The sequence below is a fragment of the Molothrus aeneus genome, chromosome 4, assembly GCF_037042795.1.
Source record: "Molothrus aeneus isolate 106 chromosome 4, BPBGC_Maene_1.0, whole genome shotgun sequence".
Lineage (NCBI taxonomy): Eukaryota > Metazoa > Chordata > Aves > Passeriformes > Icteridae > Molothrus > Molothrus aeneus.
The window spans coordinates 71,552,802-71,574,342 of record NC_089649.1 but is presented as its reverse complement, the minus strand read 5'-3'; the positions used below and the strand labels follow the sequence as shown (position 1 = coordinate 71,574,342).

The 21,541-nt window shown below is 41.4% G+C and overlaps 1 protein-coding gene across 1 annotated transcript in view; it reads left to right on the top strand.

Moving 5' to 3' along the window:
• DNAAF9 (dynein axonemal assembly factor 9) overlaps positions 1-20,058 on the top strand; it is an 80,563-nt gene extending 60,505 nt beyond the window's left edge. The window contains exons 29-37 of the mRNA XM_066549162.1: positions 1,383-1,420; positions 6,641-6,776; positions 7,123-7,209; positions 8,650-8,756; positions 9,434-9,508; positions 9,660-9,862; positions 11,453-11,518; positions 11,841-11,934; positions 13,367-20,058. Of these exons, the coding sequence (XP_066405259.1) occupies positions 1,383-1,420; positions 6,641-6,776; positions 7,123-7,209; positions 8,650-8,756; positions 9,434-9,508; positions 9,660-9,862; positions 11,453-11,518; positions 11,841-11,934; positions 13,367-13,479 (919 nt within the window). The 3' untranslated portion in view covers positions 13,480-20,058. The remainder of the gene's footprint in view (positions 1-1,382; positions 1,421-6,640; positions 6,777-7,122; positions 7,210-8,649; positions 8,757-9,433; positions 9,509-9,659; positions 9,863-11,452; positions 11,519-11,840; positions 11,935-13,366) is intronic.
• The last annotated feature ends 1,483 nt before the right edge of the window (positions 20,059-21,541 follow it).

Here is a 21,541-nt window from a genome sequence, read left to right as displayed (position 1 = left end):
TAGTTTGGTTTCATAGTAAATGTGTGTGCTCCAAAGTTCAACAAACATGGGAAGAATCATTTCTCAGACCTACCTGTAAAATTGTAACACTCCAATTTTTTAATTATGCCTTGCAGCTGATTTGATAAAAGTAAGTTCCAGCAGTTAGAGTTTTTGGAGTTGGTAGCACTGCTTCTGTTTGTGACCAAACTGTGCATCACAGCTTAGAGGAGAGCTGCCCAAGCAGTTTCTAAAAGTGCATTCCTGACATTTCCTGGCTGTTTTGAAACACTAACCAAGGTGCTGCTTGTGCTTTGCAGTAGTCAATAAATAGACCTTACCTTGCTGCTTCTTCTTGTCTCTGTGACAAAGATACCAACCAAATATTAAAGATTACATAAAAAAAAATGGTGAATTGATGCTGGAGTGCTGTTTAAACTTGTTCTTTCCATAATTCTAGGAAAGACAAGTTCCATTTCTGTTTTATTTTTAACTCACTAACGTGTTCCTAGTCCTGGTACTGTGTAGTGTTTAGCAGCAGCCTGCAATCCTTTCACACTGTTTTTCTCCTCAAGTGCAGAAGCAATTGAAGGCAGAGGCTCAGCCTGTGCTGCAGATTATTTCTATTTTGCTTTGGAGTTTGTTCTGATAAGAATTTCCCAAGCAGCCCCACAGTGCCAATGGCAAACCTTGCAGTTGGGAAACTTTGGTGATTTCGCTGGGAGAGTGGAACAGAGTGGATTTCATGTCTGGCTTGAAACTTGCACTCAAGAAAATCAAACCCATTTCCTGCCTCAGAGTTCATCACTGCAGAGGTCCAGCTCTTCCATGAGCATTGCCTGAAGCTTTTCCCCATTCTGAATTAACAGAGCAGGGCAGGGGAGAGGGGAAGGGAACAGGTAAAATGCTCTTCTTGAGGGTTTGTGTCCAGGATAAAGCTCCTGAAAAGAATTGTCACATGTCTGACACAGCAGCAGAAATTGGCATTCTGTACATCCAGTCTTTCTGTGGAAAGTTCCCACTCTTTGAAAGGCACACTTCTTTAAGGCAAACTTTAAATTCCTATTGTTTAAATAAGAATTAAAATAACATTGAAGCATTTTCTGCTTCAATTCTTAGAGTTCTGCTTCTATTTCATAGAGTACAGAAGAAATTACATGGTGGGAATTAGCTCTTAAATCTGTTGGAGAATTGAAACCATCTACAAAACTTGATTTTTGGGGGAAAAGTCCTGAAAGACATAACCTGTGAGGATGTTGCAGTTTCATGGATTGAGGAAAAGAAGCATGAAAATGGTTTGGTTTTGAGAGATTTTGAGATTTTGTCAGCATCCAAGTGAATGTAAATGTTTTACTTAAATAATAGTATCCATTCTTGATATGTGAACTTTTTGGTTTTTTTAGGCTTCTTTTTCCCAAGTTCTTGGACCAGTGTTCACAAGGTATGTGTCACTTTTCCTGACTTTGAGCTCTAGAGAATTGGTCATTGTTGAAGGAGAAACTGCAAAATGCCCAGGACAAGAGTAACTGATTTTCTTACAGTCAAAATGCTGCAAGAATTCCAAATAACTGAGCCATGTGGCCAAATAAATACCTGTATTTATTATTTTGTGCTATTAGTACAGGTAGCCAAAGAGTCATGATAAACTTTTGGAGGTAAGAACAGACAATTTCTGTCAAACATAGGCAGAAAATGAAAAAATTCCGGAGTATCATCCATTTTGAAGTCCTCATGTGCAGGATGGGTTTCTTAAAATCATGAATTAAACATTAATTAAACTGCTCACATTGAACTGTTGTAACTGGGAGTGAGGTGGGTTGGATTGGAGTTCCACCCTCCTTTGGGGATGTGTGAGGAAATGGAGCTTTCCTTTCATTTCTGCTCTATCAAAAAGGGAAAAATGAGGATTTGTTCCCCAAATCCTCCTCTTGGTGTGGCCTGGAGGCTCCTTGCAGGGTGTTCAGTTTTCTGTCCTGGAATCAATCACTGGCTGCACTGTCCTCCTTGCCAGACTTGGGAATTAAAGCAGGATTTGGCATGAACGGGAAATGATCCTTGCTCACCTGCCCTCAAATCCCTGCCCCAAGTGTTCAAGGCCAGGTTGGGTTTATTTTTGGGTTTATTTTGTCTTCATATTTAAATGGAGTTGTTGGGAAATCAGAGTAGGATTCTGTGCTCTTCTGGTGGCTGCTTAAATTCTGATTGCTCTGCTTGGCTGCCAGAGTGCTGCCACCTCTTTTCCTTGTGTGAAGAGAACCTTAAAGAATGAAGTTGTGAATAAGCTGGACAGAAAGTGGGTGCTGTTATATAAATCAATATTTTATTTGGAGAAAAGTGTTGGTGCTCCAAATTGGAAAATGATCATGTGTACAGCAACTGGTTAAATTGAAGAGAGCAGGAGAATGTTAAGAATATTAAGAATTATTAATAACTACAGAGAGCTTAAAGGTGCAAATTGTTTTATGAAAGAATAAATAAAACACTCAAAGTTTTGTTTTTCTTCAAGTGAATTTGTGCAGACTGGATTGGGTGACAATTGGTCATTGTTGAAGGAGAAACTGCAAAATGCCCAGGACAAGAGTAGCTGATTTTCTTGCAGTCAAAATACTGCAAGAATTACAAATACTGGAGGTTGGAGGAATGTTCTTGTGGCAGGGAATAATTTCTGCACATTGCCAAGTGTTGTCATCCAGGTCTGTGATACAGAATGTGACATCAGATGGCTGAGAGGTCCCTTTGTGGAAAGAAGTAGTTTCACAAAAATAGGGGTAATTTTTGTGTAAAAGGTTCAGGAGGAAAAGTATGCTTTGAAGTGAGATGAGGCCCACTTAAACTTTCCAGACAGAGGCAGAATTGTGCCATGTGTGCAATAGAGAATTTACATCTGCATAATTCATAGAATCACAGACTGGTTTGGGTTGAAGGGACCTTAAAAAGCATTTAGTGCCACCCCCTGCCATGGCAGGGACAAATTCCAGTGTCCCAGGGTTCTCCAAGCCCTGTCCAGCCTCTCCTTGGATGCTTCCAGGGATCCAGGGGCAGCCACAGCTTCTCTGGGAAAAACTGAGAGGGAATTCATTATGGTTTCACTCACCTGGGAATTCATTTCTGCTGCATTAACAGCAAGATTTAATGAGACATTCACACAGAGATATTAATTCATATTTTTGGAATGTTGTGCACCCCAATATTGTTTGTTTTGCTGTGTTACCAATGGGTCAGGACTGTGTTGTGTTGGGTTTTGGATTTATTTTTGTTTTGTTGAAGTTGGGATTGAAGGTACAGGAGTGACAGGGAGTGCCCTGGCCAGGCACACACAGAGCAGAGATTGATGGAGAAGGTACCAAGACTGTGGTTTGTTGGTTTTTGGATTTATTTTTTTTGTTGAAGGTGGGATTGATGATTGAGATGATATTTTGTGTTTAGATTTAAATGTTTAGTTTTTAAATTTATATTACAGTTTTATAGGTAGGGAGTTTTGTATTTAGTATCTTACTAATAAGGCAACTATTTTTTGTTATAAGGTTTTTTAAGGTTAAACTAGCTAATTAAGAAATGATACTTAAATTGTTTTTACTTTTAACATAATAATTAATTACTTGAAATCCACAATGCAGACTTTTCTGTCTAATTACAAAATCCTACTCAAACTTATGAAGAAGAAGGTGAAGAAGAAGCTTTTGTTCTAAAACTTTTATTTGTTTTATATATATATATTACTGTATTTTAAACTCCTAAACTCTAAAAGATTTTTACTTTGTGATATTATAAGCTACTTTTAACTTAATAATTAATTACTTGAAATCCACAATGCAGACTTTTCTGTCTAATTACAAAATCCTACTCAAACTTATGAAGAGGAAGGTGAAGAAGAAGCTTTTGTTCTAAAACTTTTATTTGTTTTATATATATTACTATATTTTAAAACCCCAAACTCTTAAGTTCTTTACTTTGTGATCTTATATGCTTTGAACTAAACTATACACTTGTAATTTTAGTGTTATTAATTAATTTTGGAAGCTTTCTTTATGGTCAAATGTAGTGTTTTCTTGGGAGTTAGGGGCTGTTAGTACAGGAAGTCTAAAATTCTCAGTATCTAGAGCTCTAACAGTGTTGTACTGGGCTTTGTAGAGATCTGAAACCAGAACTTTATGGGTGTAAAAAAACCAAGTAGGAATTAATTAGTAGGAATTAATTAGACTTTGGATCTGTGCTTTTTCCTTCTATCTTCACATGTGGGGAGTGAGTTTGTTTTGCCTTTTAGTGCCTTTCTCTGTATCACAGAGGATTCTGGACACGTTATCAATGTGAAATTTTCCAAAATTTCTGTTTGGAGAGCCCCAAGACTGACAGAGGCAGATGGGGATTGGGGACAACTGACAAAGCCAAAGACCAACAGGAGTATCCTGTGCATGCTTCCTTAAATTTCTCCAAAAATTCCTGCCACCATCTGTGTGCTGTAATTCCCTTTTGTCTCTCTTTTCTTTCTTTGTTTTTTTTTTTTTTTGTCTTTCTATCCTTTCTTTCTTTCTTGCACAGGAGCTGTAAGATGATACCTTCCTAGTCCAAGGGCACTCTGGCATCCCTTGTGAAACAATTTCATATAGAACACAAATTAAGACATCACCATTGTTAAATATTCCCATTGTAAGTTTGGGAGCAAAGAGGAGCCATTATTTTCATACAGCATATGTATTTTTAATCCATCCCTCCTGTTCCTTTCCTGCTTCCATTGAACATGCTATTCCCCAGGCTGCAAGGGTTCTTTTCTTTAGAGGAGTGTATAAATAAAGATTTAAACAAAACTGGGTGGTCTTCAAAATGCATCTCTTAGAAACAGAGATGGCAGTGGCAGTTTAAATAGAAAAGGTTAAATTTGTTCATTACTGAAGCCTTGGAGGCACCTTCCAATTCTCAGGAAGTTGTTTTGTTTTTCTTTGGATTACACTCCCTGTTGTTTTTTTTTTTTAACTTAGAGCTTTTCCAGTTTATATTTGACAGTTATGGATCCTCTCTAGGGCTTGGTGCTGCCAATTGTCACCTGGACTCAGTGGCAGCCCTGTGGCACAGCCCCACGGTGGTGGTGGCTGATTCAGGAATCCCAGAATGGTTTGGGTTTGGGAAGGGACCTCAGAGCTCATCTCATTCCAACCCCCTGCCACCTTCCACCATCCCAGGCTGCTCCAAGCCCCATCCAACCTGGCCTGGAATAGTCCAGGGATGGAATTGTTATCTTATTCAAGGTATAATAATATCCCCAAACTTCATTTGGGGATATTATTTGGATTTGGATATCATTTCAAGCCTGCACATGGTTTAAATTCCAAAGAGTGCTTTGCTGTTCTCCTTCCTTTTTCCCCCTCTTCCAAGAGCAAGTGTGTATTGAAGACATGGATGTTGCTGAAATTGGAGTGGAAACTTTTTTGCAAGGTTAAAAGAGAAATCCAGTGATGGAGATTTGTGCTGTTAATGAAGTTCTGCCTTGGAAGGGTCAGTGATGCAAAGAGCAGTCACTGGGAGTGTGTGGTGCAATTCAACAGCTCCAGAAATATTTGGTGCAGGAATTTGTGTGTGAAGCAGCCTTTGCATGGATAAATGTGGTTTAAGACTTGTGTAAAGACCAGGAGTTGGTGTGATCAGTTGTTTCATCTTTGCTTTGAGTAGTTGGAGGCAGAGGAAATGCATCCTGGCTCAGCTGTTCCTGGATATTGGAGATTTTCTGTTCTTCCTTCCACTCCACTTGGAGTCATAGGAAAGTGTCCGAGCAGGGCTGCACATCTTGAGCAAAGAAATAACATTTCTTGTGAAATTACAGAATTGTTTAAGTTGGAAAAGACCTCTAAGACCATAAAATCCAATTATCAACCCAGCACCACTGCCCAGTTCCCCATTACCCCTGTCAAGAGCCACATCCAAGTGTTCTTTGAACACTTCCAGGGATGGGGGCTCCACCACTGCCCTGGGCTGTCCAGCCCTTTCCATGAAGAAATATTTCCTAATATCTCATCTAACCCTCCCCTGGCACAACTTGAGGCTGTTTCCTTTCCATTTCCTCTCCATCCCTCCCATTCAGGACAATGCAGACATCCTAGGGAGGCACCAAGTGTTGACACTGCAATTTCTTTGAGGAACTGGGCTGAAAGTCAAACCATGTAGAATTGGAAAGCAGGGATCCTAGAACTCAGTGAACTGGATGCTTTTCTGTTATCTTTTTGATGCTTCATGGGTTCAGTCTTGCTGTCTGAATAACCTTTTGGAGTCTTTAAAGACAAAAAATAAGCTTAAACCCTTCTCTTGTGGCAACTGAGTGTCCAAAATACTGATTTTAGCTGTTCAGTCTCTTACTGCACATTGAATTCATCACACCTTAATGTTCTTTTTTTTTTTTTATTTAACTAGTCCTGCTCAAATTGATTCTTGTATGGATTTGTTATTTTAATTAATTAGTTCTATGGATTGAGTCTAAATTGATTCTGTTAGATGAAAGATTCTCTGCTTGGTTTTTTTTTGTTGTAGTGGATTTTCTTTTTGTCTTCAATGAAAGAATGCAGTGAAAGGGAAGGAAAATAAGAGAAGAATGGTTGGAATATCACTGAATGGTTTATTAGTCACTGTTTATATGCCTGAACTGTGTAAAATATCCCCTGATTTCCTTCCACAGGACTGGTGAGTAATGTGGTTTTCACAAGTCATGCCACAGAGCAGAGGCACCCACTGCTGGTGCAGCTGCAGAGCCTGATCAGAGCAGCAAATCCTGGAGTTTCCTTCATCCTGGCAGAAAATGGGATTGTAACAAGGTAACTTCCAGCAGGATTTATTGCTTTTGGCACATGGGCCACCAGCACTCAGAAACTTCTGTTCTCATGTTTTTACTCTGGTGATTTATAGGAAGGAAATGCAGATTTTTTCTTAATTGCTTCTCGTGCAAAAGGGATTTTCCCTTTACGTTTATGGGCATATAAATACAGGGATTAGGAAATGTGTTTTGTTGGCAGAGTGTGATTTATGTTGCTGTTACTGCCATACTAAAGGAAAAGTGCTCTTAATTTTACTGTCACTAGCACATTATGTTTTATGTACGTAGATAGTGGCCATTTTATTCAACTTAGAAAATTAAAAATCTTCATTTTTATCTCTTTACAGGAACGAGGATATTGAACTAATTCTCTCAGAAAGCAGTTTTTCAAGTCCTCAGATGATGAGAGCTCGATATTTAATGTACCCTGGCTGGCAAGTATCTAGACTGAGAAGTATTAAAACTATTTTTCTAATTAACTTGAAGATTAAAATGTTTCACTAACTTCATTTATATATATTTTTTCCCTAAGACTACTCATTTGGAACAGGCAGCAGCTTTGTAAATCATTTTTAAGAGAGCTGATGATTATTCTTAGTGGATACAAGATTGCTGCCCTTTTATGGGGGGGAAAAAGCTCCTTTTTGGCCACCATTTAAATCAATGGCAAGATTACTGTTGCTTTCCAGAAGAATAGGCAAGAACCCTTTGGGAATAAACTGGGAAGGATTGGGATGGGTGAGGTCAATAATGACTGGAGTAATTTCATCCTGACAGCTATTCAGCATTACTGGAATGAACTTGCTCTGTTAGTCTGGCCATTAGCAGAGCAATTATTCACAAAAACCAGGAACCTCAGTGACAGCCCTGGCACAGCTCAGCCACAAACCCACGTGGCACCAAATTTCCACTGAGCACTGAAGGAGATTTCTCCTGGCTCAGGGCTCTTCACACATCTTGTTGCAATTCTTTCTGCTGCACCTTTTTGGCAGAAATGTGCAGCTCTCAGCAATCATAACTCCTGGCTGACCAGGCTCTATGCTGGAAACATTTATTTATCATACCTTGCTGTCCTCTGTATCTCTTTATTAATAAATTTGGTTCTGAATTGGATGCAAGTAGCCAAGTAAAGCTACTGGAGTGAAGCACAAGGCTTGGGGTGAGGATGTTGAATTAATATCATCAGAGCTGCTTGTGGATTGCATGGAGCCAAAGAGAGAGCAGGAAAAGAAAATATTTCAAACTTTTGGGCAGCTGTTAATCTGTTTGATGACAGTATGCAAAAATTGGATCTGGGTAGTGTGAAAGAGAAGGAGAGCAGCAGGAAGAGCATCAGAAGCATCCAGGAAGATCTTTTTGCAGCCTTGCAGTACCTAAAGAGGGCTCATAAAAAAGAAGTAGAATGAGTTTTGACATGGGTAGATGGTGACAGGACATAGAGAAGGGTTTTAAGCTAAAAGAAGAGAGATTTAGATAAGATGTTAGGGAAAATTCTTCCCTGTGAGGGTGCCCAGAGCAGCTGTGGCTGCTCCTGGATCCCTGGAATTGTCCAAGGCCAGGTTGGAACCACAGGGCTTGGAGCCACCTGGGTTTGTGGAAGGTGTCCCTGCCCATGGCAGGGCTGGGAATGAGATGATTTTTAAGGTCCATTCTGACTCAAACCATTTCAAGACTCCATGAAAAGGAGTCCTGAGTGCTTTGACCAACCTAAGTTTCACAGAGAAGAAATCTCTGTGTTTTCCTTCCTCTCTGAGCAAGGCTCATCTGTGGTGAAAGAACAGATTTTTTTTTTTTTTTTTTGTTTTTTGCTGGATGAGAAGCAGAAGCTGCTGTGATTTCTGTGTGTTGAAGGTGTTTGTTGTTTTTGTGTGCAGGTATGAGGGCAGATATGGGGCTGGGCCCGTGTTCCCTCCCATGGTTCAGATCTGTGTGTGGTTCAGCCGCCCTCTGGAGAAAACAAGATTTGTCACCAAATGCAAAGGTACCAATGAACTTTGCCTGACTTGATTGAAATCCAAGTTTGGGATGCTGAGGGATAGAGGGGAAGGAAGGCACTGACGTAACACAGTTATTTAATCACTGCTGAAGTTAATTTTTAATTGAAAACTCAGCTTTCCTTCCTAAAAGTACAGTAAATTCTGTTCCTTAGTGTCAGCTCTGGAAAATTGTCCCATGATTTTTGTTCAGATGAAAATCTAATTGAATTTTTGGTTTCTAGGACTGAGACAACTTCCTGTGTTTGCTTTTTTATTTTATGTCTCATTGTATTTGGGAGTGTTGAAATACAGTTTTATAAGTGACCATCAGCTTCTACTTTTTATGCCAAATAATTCTTTGTAGCTCCTGGAAAACAGACTCAGCTCTAGAGTAGATACATTATCAAACATCTCCTCTCCTTAGCCAAGTAGGGTTAAAGAGGATTTTACCTCCCACACACACTGTGAGAGTTCCTTATGCCAAACACACCTTATTTCCCAAACTCCATGGCAAAGAATGAGAAAATAGATGTTATTAGTGAGACTCCAAGGCACATGGCAGCTTTTCCTTTGGAAGCATTGGGATGTGGGTTAGGGATCAGTTGCACAGGTTTTACCTGAAGCTCCACCAAGGAGAAGAAAGATAAGTTGAGACAATCTGTTTCTCTTCTGTTTCAAACAGCAATTAAGTCGTTGCTCAAGCCAAGTCCTTTTTCTGGAAACATTTATCACATCATGGGCAAAGTGAAGTTTTCAGGTAAGGGCAAATTACTCTGAGGTGTTGTGATCCCTCTGCACCTTATGGGTGTTTGAAAAAGTATTTCTGTCCTGGATTCTGTCTGCACCAGTGCTGATGTTAGATTAGATTAGCAATTATCAGACCTTTCCTTCTGTCTTCTCCTTGTTAGATGCTGATAAAGTCATTGAAGTGTGTCACAACACAGCAGCAAATTCCCTCAGCCTGGTGCCTGTTCCAGAGGGGCCAACTCCTCCTGATTCCAGAAATGATCCCAGAGACTGCAGCAGTCAACAGGAATATTTCCTTGTGTTCATTGGCTGCTCCCTGAAGGAAGAGGATATCAAAGATTGGCTCAGAGAAACTGCAAAACAGGTTTGTGGGCAGGTTTCCTTTTGTTCAGTGCTTGGCATTTCTTAACACCCAAAGGAAAAATCTGAGTGGCTCAGTGAAACATTTGGGTTTCTTAATTAATCTCTTTTTTTTTTTTTCCCTTCTACCAAGGTATTGACATTCTAGGGTGCAAATGGATTTCAGGAAGGGGACTAAGAGTTTACAAATGTGTGTTGTAATCTCTGTATTGTTTTAGTGCTTGCTACAGTTTATTCATGGATTGATTTGCTCTTGAATGCTTGAGCAAATGGATTATGTCCAGGATAAACACAGGATGATTTAGCTGAGCTGTGATTGCCAAGGGCTGAAGTGTGCTGTGAAATAAATCTTCTTCCAGTACCTGAATGCTGGCAAAACTGAAAATTTGTTTTGATTCACTAAATTAAACCTCCTTGGAAGTAATCCACTGAAATGGAGGGTAGAGTCCTGTTCACTTTGTCATCTTTAATTAGTGTATTTCTGCATGGCTGATGTATCCATGCAATGAGGAGTGAGGAACAGGGAATGTGGCTGTAGTAGGGAGCTCAGAAGGCAGAGTTTGCACAGGGAAACTGCCACAGCTGATTGACAGAATCACAGATCCATAAAATCCTGCAATGGTTTGGGTTGGAAGGGGCCTTAAATCCCATCCAGTTCCACCCCACTGCCACGGGCAGGGACACCTTCCACCATCCCAAATTGTTCCAAACCCTGTCCACCCTGGCCTTGGACACTTCCAGGGATCCAGGGGCAGCCACAGCTTCTCTGGGCAACTTTTTGGAACATTTTTAAGTTAAAATTATTTTTAAGTCTATATGGATTAAGATTTGCACAATGTCTCCCTCCAAAAATTTGTGTAGGAAGGGAAAAGGGTTTTCTGCAGATTGTGGCTGGAGCAGTTGCTAAAGTTCCAAGATTTCTGAGGTTTTTGAATTTCTGAGATGCTCAGGTTCTCATCTTCTGTTCCCCTGTGTTAATTCAGGGAATTAATCCATTTTCTGTGCTGATTATCTCATGCTCTGTGCTTACCACAGGGGTAATATATGGAGACAAATGCTTTGCCATGTAAGAAAGCTCTTGGTGAAATACTACTTAAATTTTATGAAAACTTGGAACTTAAATGCTTATCTCAAGTGTGAAGTGTTTCCTCTTTGAGCAACTCAGGACTATAAACACTTTTTATACAGTCATGGCTAATTGAGGGTTTCAGATAGCTCTAAGAGTTACCACATGCTGCAAGGAAGAAAGGGATTACAGAATTTCTCAGGCTCAAAACTAAGTTGATTTCTGTTCTTGTGCCAGCTTTCTTACAGTAAAGCTGTATTTAAATTGTCTTGTTTAAAATAGTTACAGAATTTTAAATTTCTGAGTGTTTTCTGTAAGATCAGTGAATTTTTACTTTTGTTTTCAGAGCATAGTTGTGAGTACCTTCATGGAACTTCATAATTTTAGAAATTAATTTTTTAAAATACATGTTTCTATGTGGTGGTTTGGCTTTTTTTTTTTTGGTTTTTAATTTATTTTTTAACCAACTAAGCTGTGGTATCACATTATCACTGTAGTCACATAACTGGAATCTCCTTCTTCATACAGAAACCTCAGAGGAAAGCCCTGAAAACCAGAGGAATGTTAACCCTTCAGGAAATCAAAAACATCCACGTGAGTAGAAGCAATAATTTACAAACCCTTCTTTTGGCTGATTTCCCTTAAATCTCCATCTGGATGACAGAGCACCTGCCACAACAAGTGTGCTGAGCACTAAATTATTACAGCACTTTTGGAACTGTCCAGGAGGGATTTGAGACATAAATCTGATCTCAGAGCTCCACATTCACTCAGGAAAGTAGGAGAAGATGTAAAATTGGCCATCTTTGGTTGCTGTAATGGCCCTTCCGTTTTCTTTTATCTATTTGAGTTTCTAATAGGTGTTTAATATTTGAGTTTCTACAGGTGTTTAATTTAAATTCTTTTCCTGCTGCAGGTGAAACGCCACTTGGATCCACTCCCAGCTGGTTATTTTTACAATGGGACTCAATTCGTGAATTTTTTTGGTGACAAAATGGATTATCATCCATGTATCCTTTAAAATGGGGGATTTTGGGGAAGGTTTTAGGTAGGCAATGAACTGTGCAGCTCTGAAATGCTAAGTGCCAAAGCAGATATGGTAAAGAACCAGTTCCTTGCCAGCTAAAGCTTAGTTTTAAAGCCTTTCTTGAGAGATAAGATCTCAGAAACAGAATAGAAGCAACAAAACAAACCCCAAACTGCCCATGAGCTCATGCAGGGAATAATTTATGGACCACAGCTTGTCAAAATTTTTTTTCAAACCAAATAGTGCTGTAATAGCGCTGAATGCCTGGGCACGACTGATAAAACTTCCAAATGAATGTAATTTCATGTGTGCACACACTCCAGTGAAAACAATCATATTTTTGTCCTTAGTTTTACCCTGGAATTCCTTGCCAAGGTTCCTCTTGTCCTTGGTCACCACCTGGGGCCCTGGCTCAGTGGTGGCCATGGCAGTGCTGGGTTAACAGCTGCCCTTGGCCATCTCAGAGGGCTTTTCCAGCCTAAATGATTCTGTGATTCTCTCATTTTCATAACTCCCTTTTGCTTTTGTCTTTGGTCACCAACTTCCAAATTGGTTTTTTATTCCCAGTTTACTTTTCACAGTAATTTCTCCAAACTTGGTAAAAATCCAGGTGGTGCTGCTTTGGAATAAGAGCAGAGTTATTTTCTGTGCCCTGTGGGACAACTTGAAAATTTTAAGCAGATTTCTGTCTGCAGGACACCAAACCCAACAGCAAACTTGGACTTCACTGGAAAATTCTTGATGCTCCATCCCTGGAAGTGTCCAAGGCCAGGTTGGATGGGGCTTGGAGCACCCTGGGATAGTGGGAAGTGTCTGTCCATGGCAGGGGGTGGGATGAGATGGAATTTAAGCTCCTTCCATCCCAAACCATTCCAGGATTCTTCACTCCACCTCCCCCTTGGTGTTTGGCAGGGAAAGCTGCAGGCCTGGTTAAGCCTTTTTGGGGGATTTGAGTTTTGGGCAGAGTTTTAAACTTTTAAACAGCTGGAAATGTGTTCACAGAGTCCCAGAATGGTTTGGGTTGGAAGAGACCTTGAAGCTGATCTCATCCCAGCACCTTCCAGGGATGGGGAGTCCAAAACCTCTCTGGGCAACGTGTGCCAAGGCCTCACCACCCTCCCAGGGAGGAATTTCTTCCTAACATCTCATTTAACCCTGCTATGGTTTTGCTGTTCTTAGATCTTCCTCCTGGCTGGGAAATATCCCTTGTGCAGTTCCTTTATTCCCTGAGTTGAGGTAGCTCTGACTTCTAGAGCTAGAAGTTCTAGAGAACTTCTCTAGAACTTCCAGAAAGTAATATATTGAAATTCTGCTTTCACTGAGTGTCCCAGAACTGGCACTTCCTTCAAACCTGGATGTTCTTTTCTACTAAATTCCATTTGCACAAATGTTCTTCCTTCACCTTTCCCAACCAGTAATGGACCAGTTCATGAATGATTACTTGGAAGAAGCCAACAGGGAAATTGAGAAGTACAACAGGGAGCTGGAGGAGCAGGAGTACCACGACCTCTTTGAGCAGAAGATTTAAGCACGTGGATCCTGAGTGTTCCTGTCCTTGTGTCAGGAACCAAAAATGCTGTTTTGTCCTTCTGGCTCACAAGAAATCGAGTGAAATGTCTGTTTTCAGCACTCCTTCCCAAACAAAGGGATTGTTCCCCTAAGGTTGGCATTTAACATGGTAACTGCTTAGCTGTTTGTACTGTCAGGATTGCTTCCACTTCACCTTAATTCCAGACTGTCCAAAGCATCACCTGGAATCTCTGGCTTGTGGTGGAAACGTGGGAAGAAAGAAGAAGAAGGAGGAGAAAAGAAGCAAAACTGGATTTATTTCCTAAAAAAGGTCAGAATGTAATTGTGGAATTGGGCCATGGTGCAGATATCAAACAATTCCTGGGTGTCCCTTGGAAATCGTTGCACAGGAGCATCGATGGTCAGGGGGGAGCTCAGGATGTGGGATTGAGGTTCCCAGAGCAACAAGTGGGGGAACAGACTCGGAAGAGTCCCCAATCCCAGAACTCTTTGGGTGTTCCTGAAGCAAAAAATGGGGGAATAATTTAAAAAAGTAAGAGAGTCCCTAATGCCACAGCTGCTGTTGGGATGTTCCCAAAGCGAGAAATGGGGGAACAAGGGGAACAACTCAGAAAAGTCCCTAATCCCACAGCTCTTGGTGTGTTCCTAAAATGAGAAATGGGGGAACACTTTCTTGGAGTCCCTAATCCCACAGCTGTTGGTGTGTTCCCAAAGCGAGAAATGGGGGAACACTTTCTTGGAGTCCCTAATCCCACAGCTGCTGGGATGTTCCCAAAGCGAGAAATGGGGGAACAGTGGGGAAAACTCAGAACAGAGTCCCTAATCCCACAGCTCTTGGTGTGTTCCCTAAGTGAGAAATGGGGGAACAATGGGAAGAACTCAGAACTGAGTCCCTAATCAACAGCTGTTGGGGTGTTCCCTAAGTGAGAAATGGGGGAACAGTGGGAATGACTCAGAAGAGTCCCTAATTCCAGAGCTGCCAGGGTGTTCCCAAAGCAAGAAATGGGGGAACAACAGGAAAAATTCAGAATTGAGTCCCCTAATCCCACAGTTCTTGGTGTGTTCCCAAAACGAGAAATGGGAGAATGGTTCAAAAATTTAGAATCCCTGAATCTGCAGCTGTTGGGATGTTCCCAAAGCGAGAAATGGGGGAACAGTGGGGAAAACTCAGAATTGAGTCCCTAATCCCAGAGCTCTTGGTGTGTTCCCAAAGCGAGAAATAACAGTGGGGATAACTCTGAAGAGCCCCTGATCCCAGAGCTGCTGGTGTGTTCCCAAAGCAGGAAATGGGAGAATGATTCAAAACTTGGAATCCCTGAATCTGCAGCTGTTGGGATGTTCCCAAAGCGAGAAATGGGGGAACATTGGGAAAACTCGGAATTGGTCCCTAATCCCACAGCTCTTGGTGTGTTCCCAAAGTGAGAAATGGGGGAACAGTGGGGAAAACTCAGAATTGAGTCCCTAATTCCAGAGCTGCCAGGGTGTTCCCAAAGTGAGAAATGGGAGAACACTTTCTCAGAGTCCCTAATCCCACAGTTGTTGATGTATTGCCAAAGTGAGAAATGGGGGGACAGAGAGAAAAGCTCAGATGAGCATCTAATCCCACAGCTGCTGGGATGTTCCTAAAGCGAGAAATAGGGGAGCAATGGGAAAAATTCAGAACTGAGTCCCTAATTCCAGAGCTGTTGGTGTGTTCCTAAAGCAAGAAATGGGAGAGTGGTTCAAAACTTAGAATCCCTGAATCTGCAGCTGTTGGGATGTTCCCAAAGCGAGAAGTGGGGGAACAATGGGAAGAACTCAGAATGGAGTCCCTGATCCCAGAGCTGTCAGAGAGTTCCCAGAGTGAGAAATGGGGGAATGGGAAAAGCTCAGATGGGCACCTAATCCTACAGCTGTTGGTGTGTTCCCAAAGCGAGAAATGGGGGAACAATGGGAAAAATTCAGAATTGGGTCCCTAATCCCACAGCTGTTGTTGTGTTCCCAAAGCGAGAAATGGAGGAATAGTGGGAAAAACTCAGAACTGAGTCCCTAATCAGCAGTTATTGGGGGGTTTCCCATAACTAGAAATGGGGAAGCACTTTCTCAGAGTCCCTAATCCCACAGCTCTTGGTGTGTTCCCAAAGCAAGAAATGGCAGAATGGTTCAAAAACTTAGAATCCCTGAATCTGCAGCTCTTGGGATGTTCCCAAAGCGAGAAATGGGGGAACATTGGGAAAAACTCAGAATTGGGTCCCTAATCCCAGAGCTGTCAGAGCATTCCAGAGTGAGAAATGGGGGAATGGGAAAAGCTTGGATGAGCACCTAATCCCACAGTTGTTAGGATGTTCCCAAAGTGACAGATGGGGGAACAATGGCAAAAACTCAGAAGAGTCCCTAATCCCAGAGCTCTTGGTGTGTTCCCAAAGCGAGAAATAACAGTGGGGATAACTCTGAAGAGCCCCTGATCCCAGAGCTGCTGGTGTGTTCCCAAAGCAGGAAATGGGAGAATGATTCAAAACTTGGAATCCCTGAATCTGCAGCTGTTGGGATGTTCCCAAAGCGAGAAATGGGGGAACATTGGGAAAAACTCAGAACTGAGTCCCTAATCCCAGAGCTGCTGGGGCATTCCCAAAGTGGAAAATGTGGAAACAGTGGGAACAACTCAGAAGAGTCCCTAATCCCAGAGCTGTTGGTGTGTTCCCAAAGTGAGAAATGGGAGAATGGGAAAAGCTTGGATGAGCACCTAATCCCACAGTTGTTAGGATGTTCCCAAAGTGACAGATGGAGGAACAATGGGAAAAACTCAGAAGAGTCCCTAATTAACAGTTGTTGGGATGTTCCCAAAGCGAGAAGTGGGGGAGCAGTGGGGAAAACTCAGAACTGTGTCCCTGATCCCACAGCTGCTGTTGTGTTCCCAGAGTGAGAAATGGGGGAACACTTTCCAGAGTCCCTAATCCCAGAGCTGTCAGGGCAATCCCAAAGGGAAAATTGTGGAAACAGTGGGAACAACTCCAAAAAGTCCCTAATGCCAGAGCTGCCAGGGTGTCCCCAAAGAGAGGGATGAGGGAACACTCCCACCCCCAGCTTTGCCAGGGCTCAGCCCATCTCAAACCTCAGCACAGTTTGAGTCTGCACTCGAAATTCTGACTTTAAAGAAAAGCTAGTTACACATTTCAGGGTGAAATCAGTGGAGAAATCTTAATTTCTTCCCAGTGCTCTCATTGGGATTCTGGAAAATATTTCCTGGCTGGCTGCAATGTGCACCTTGCTTAGATTATCCCTGGAGGATTCCTATTGCAGTCCTAAAAATGAGGCAAGGCCAGGCAAGGGGGAGATTCTTCAGCTGAGGAATTCCTTTTCGTGAAGATAAATGATTTCCAAAGGTAAAAAATAGCAAAGGATGCTACTTGAAAGAGGCAGGAACTTGTTTGTGGAGCTTCCAGAAGAGTTTGCACACTGTAACATTTCCCTGTGCTGGTGGGAAATCAGCTTTTTAAGTACTTGCAACAGAATTTTTATAGTTCCTAAATGATAGAACAGGAATGCTGGCAGCCTGTCCTGACTTAATTCAGTATCATTTTAAAGGAGGCTTTATAAATCCCTGCCTGAAGGATTCTAAAGTACCTTAGCAGCTACTTACAGGTAATTATTGGAGTTTATTTGAATAAGCAGATTATTGTAGCATGCATGTGTTCAGAATTTAGGTGAGAGCAGCCTAGCAGGAATTTTTTTATTTTCATATTCTTTTGCCTTAGGGACAGCTCAATCTTTTACTGCAACTGCAGCTTTTCTTTCTGACCAGATGTTTGTGATACAGCAAGAAATGGAATGAAAAATCTCTTGCAGGACACTTAAAATACTTCAAATGTATCTGCACAGCCTCATCCCAAGGCAGGAAAATGAGATTGAACCCCTGTCATCAAACTTGAGGCTAAATTAGAGTTTATGCTTTGCTAAGAGATGTATTTTTTACCTTTGGAATATAAAATAAGTGAAATTTCAGTAATGTGAAGCACATTTTAGGTGGTTTTGGTCTTCATTGCTGGGTGCCTGTCCTGTGAGTGTTGCACAGTGCAGAGGTGGAATTCCAGGTGCTGCAAGCTGGGATAGAAATATTGATAAGGTTTCATTCCTTGCTTTCCTCCTAGATTTAAAAAGCTGTCTGAATTGAAGACTTTAGTATTTTATTTTTATTTTTTTTTTTGCACACCACGAGACTTTATATAAAAACTACTTGTATCCTGTTAGAGGCCAGTAAAAGCCAGCAATTAGTTTGTGTTTTTAGGCTTTCCTGGGGTATTCCCTGGATCACAGGTGTGGAGCATCCTGATAAAGCTCGTGAGTTTTATCTATGCATGGCTAAATTTTAGTCTTAATATCCTGTAGTGCCTGTAGAGCAAAGGTAGCTAGCAGTGGGTTTGGGAGGGCTGCCAGGGGTTTACAACTAAATCCAGTTGGTTGCATGAAATGATTTCACAGCCCAGAATTTTTAGGAATCCCAAAATTCTGGTGGTGGGGCTGCAATAAAAAGGGGCATTAGGAAATGGAGCTCCAGTTGGAATTGTTTTGCCAATGAACTCAGTGTAAACCCAGCTGTTCCAGTCCCAGTTCTCTCACCTGCAAAGCCATATTTTTAGAGTAGTGGGATGTGATGTGGGAAGAAATTCCAGTGGTTGGGACAGCAGGCACGTGCTGGAGGCTTTGTCTCAACTCCTGAGTGGATAGAGAGTAGATTTAAGTGCAATTGATTGAAAATAGATGAAGATGCTGTAGCTGATTATTGCTCTGCTGAACTCTTTTTAAGAACTCCAATTTGTGCAGCTCTCAAATCAATGTGGATGGGGCTTGGTCCAGCTGGAATTCCAAGCCCTGTGAACAAAAAAAAAAAAAAGGAAATAATTGGGTTGTGAGTGTGCAAATTGAGGTGTTCCTTAAAAACTGGAGCAGAAGAGCTCGGATCAAAGGCCTAGAACCCTCCTGTGCTGTGCTGCATGTGCTCTATGGTCATAGCTGTGTATTACAAAGACCTTTCACCAGACTGGTACTGGCTCAATTCATGTATTTTGGTATTGAAAGAAATTGATTACCTCAATTTTTATCTCCTTTATTTTTAAACTGTGACTTTCAACCAGAACAAAATAAAAAAATAAAAATACCGAAATAGTGAAACTGTGACAATGGTATCCTTTAAATGTAGTAGTGCCTTGCAGATGACACCATTTATTCCCCAAATAAATGGATGTCAGGGGTTGCACCACCCCTTTCTTTTTTTTAAAGGAAAATAACGGTTTTGGTGAAAGGACTTAAAAAAAAAATTTAACCTAGTGACAAATATTAGCACAAATGGTTAAACTGTTCAAAAGAAAACTCTTTGAGGACTGAAATGCCTGATGCTGCTGCTGCTGTTGAAGAGCAGTTGCTGATTTTTTGGGAGTCAATTCTAACAATCAGCAGTGCTTTTTGATTTTTTTTTTATTTTTATTTTTTAAGAAGAGTGTAACTTTTGTACTCTGGTCAGAGCTGTTTGTACTGTATGGAATCCCCAGCCCAGGGGATTTGGTGTCCTCACTCCTTGGAAGTCGAGGTGAGGATGAAGCTCGAGGTTTGAACAATTTTTTCTACTGTAGAATTTAAAAAAAAAAGCACCATTTCTAACCCACTGATGTTTGGATACAGCAAAAGTGCCATTACACCTTTCCTTTTCTCTTTTTATTATACTTGGAAAAATTTGTGTCCAGGCATTCCTGAGCTTGGGAAGTGCTGAAGAGTCCTCAAGGGGTTTCCACGCTTTGCTGACCTTTGTTAGCAGCTTGTGGTGGTGTTTTTTTCTTTCTCCTCACCGAGAATGAGTGTGATCAGAAGTTACTGAAGTTATAGGATTCAAATGTGACAAACTTAGCAGGGGAACCTTTGCAACTTGAGCTGCTCTGCAATCTGGGAGTATTTGAATTTGAAGCTGTGCAATTTGGGATTAATCCAGTTTTACACTTTGCAATTAACACACTGGATTGCAGGGAGGAGTTGAGTTGCATGTGAGGGTTCTCTAATAAGTTGAATTTTTTTTTTTAATTATTGTTATTTTTTAATTGAAACTTGTCTGAATTTGCACAGATTTAAGCTCTGGAATACTTTGGTATTCTTGAAAAGGGAAAAAAAAAATTGTGACTAGTATAGTGAATTGTGAACTGTGAGTTGGTAGAACCACAAGGTTGATCTAATCTTAGGTTGTTAAAAATGTACCTCAGAAAGCTCGTGAGAAATTGCTTCATTTTTACCCAACAGCCAGATCCTGGTGTAACACTTCTCACTTTACAATGTGCCAAAATTCACTTTTATACTAGTTCTCAATGCTTTAATATTTGCAAGTCTAAGTGAAAAACGTGTTATTTACAAACACTACTGTAACTTCAGTTCAGCTGAATGGTGTGATTGAAGCTTTTTGCCTCTCGTATTTATTACACAACTTGATTCAGTAAATATAAAATTACCTTTCCATTTATTTTTGTATTGTTTTACATGTTTATACCTGCAGTTTGTGTGACTTTTACACCTGTAACTCAGATGTGATGGAAAGAACCAATAAACAGTCTCCATCCACTGCCTGGCTTTGACTCCTTTAATAAACTCACAGGTTCCTAAACTGGAATTTTTAAACTTTAAGTGGTTTTCATTTAAAATTTTTAAACTGGCAGAAAGGTGAGTTATTTGTGTTCAAATTAAAATAGAAAAATTTAAGGTTTTATGGGGTATTTTTTAGCTGCTATTTTAAGTTTAGACCGCCTTCCTTGAGCTTTTAATTGGGTAAAATTTGAACTAGAAGGAGATTCACCTGCTTTGTGCTGCTGTCTCTGTTTTCAGCAGCTGTGTGTGAGCATAAATTAATATTTACAGATTTACAAATACAGGGAGGTGCTAAACCTTCCTCCTTGTGCTCACAGAAACGAGGATGCAGCTTCAGGATCCGTGGATCTCAAATCTGGCTGCCATGGAGAGGGCAATCCCACCTTACCCTGCTTTCCCTGAGGGGCTGAGCATGAATCACATTTTTGCTGGTTAAGCTGAGCCTGCAGCTGATTTTGTGTCTCTGTTTTACATCACTTTTGCATTTCGAGGGGAGGTTTTGTGCTTGATTTGGTTTTTATGGACAGTTTATGTAAATCCAGCCTGCTTTGCATCTTCCAGGTGTGCACATAAAGCAGCAGCTTCTGGGGCGTGGATTTTGGATTGAAATCCAGGAGTTTTCCCTTGCTGTGCAGCTGGGTTTGGAAAGAGCTCCCAGCTGTAAATCAGGAATTTGGGTGGCAGCAGGACCAGGGCAGTGCCTGTCTGGGGGCACCTCCAGTGCTGGGGGTGGTTTTGGGGGCTGGGGAAGGGGCTGGAGCCCCAGGAGCAGCTGAGGGAGCTGGAAAAGGGGCTCAGCCTGGAGCAAAGGAGGCTCAGGGGGGCCCTTGTGGCTCTGCACAGCTCCTGACAGGAGGGCACAGCCGGGGGGGTCGGGCTCTGCTCCAGGGAACAGGGACAGGAGCAGAGGGAACGGCCTCAGGCTGGGCCAGGGGAGCTTTAGATTGGATATCTGGGAAAGTTTCTTCATGGAAAGGGTTGCTACTCATTGCTCAGAAGCTCTCCAAGGTTACCAAGTCCAGCCATTCCCCCAGCACTGATCAATGTCCCCAAGTGCCACATCCACATGGCTTCTAAACCCCTCCAGGGATGGGGATTCCACCACTGCCAAGGCTGGACACCCTTTCCATGAAAAAAATGGGAAGTTAAAAATGCTTTGAGAGGCTTTAAATGATGAGGAACTATCTGAGTTTCATTTCCTAACAGAGATGAGGTGGATTTTCCTGAGCACATCCCAAATCAGGATTTTCAGTCCAGTTTCTTGCTCTTAATTATCTCATTTTCGTCAGTCTGGTTGTATCTGGAGAGGTTTCCAGCTCTCCTTGGCTTTTCATGAGCTCCTCTTCCTTCCATGCGAACTCATCTGGAATTTCTTTGCCTACGTGTCCACCAACAAATGGTGCCTCTTTAGCTTCATAAATTACCAGCCTAATTAAAGGAATGAATTCCCAACAGGAATT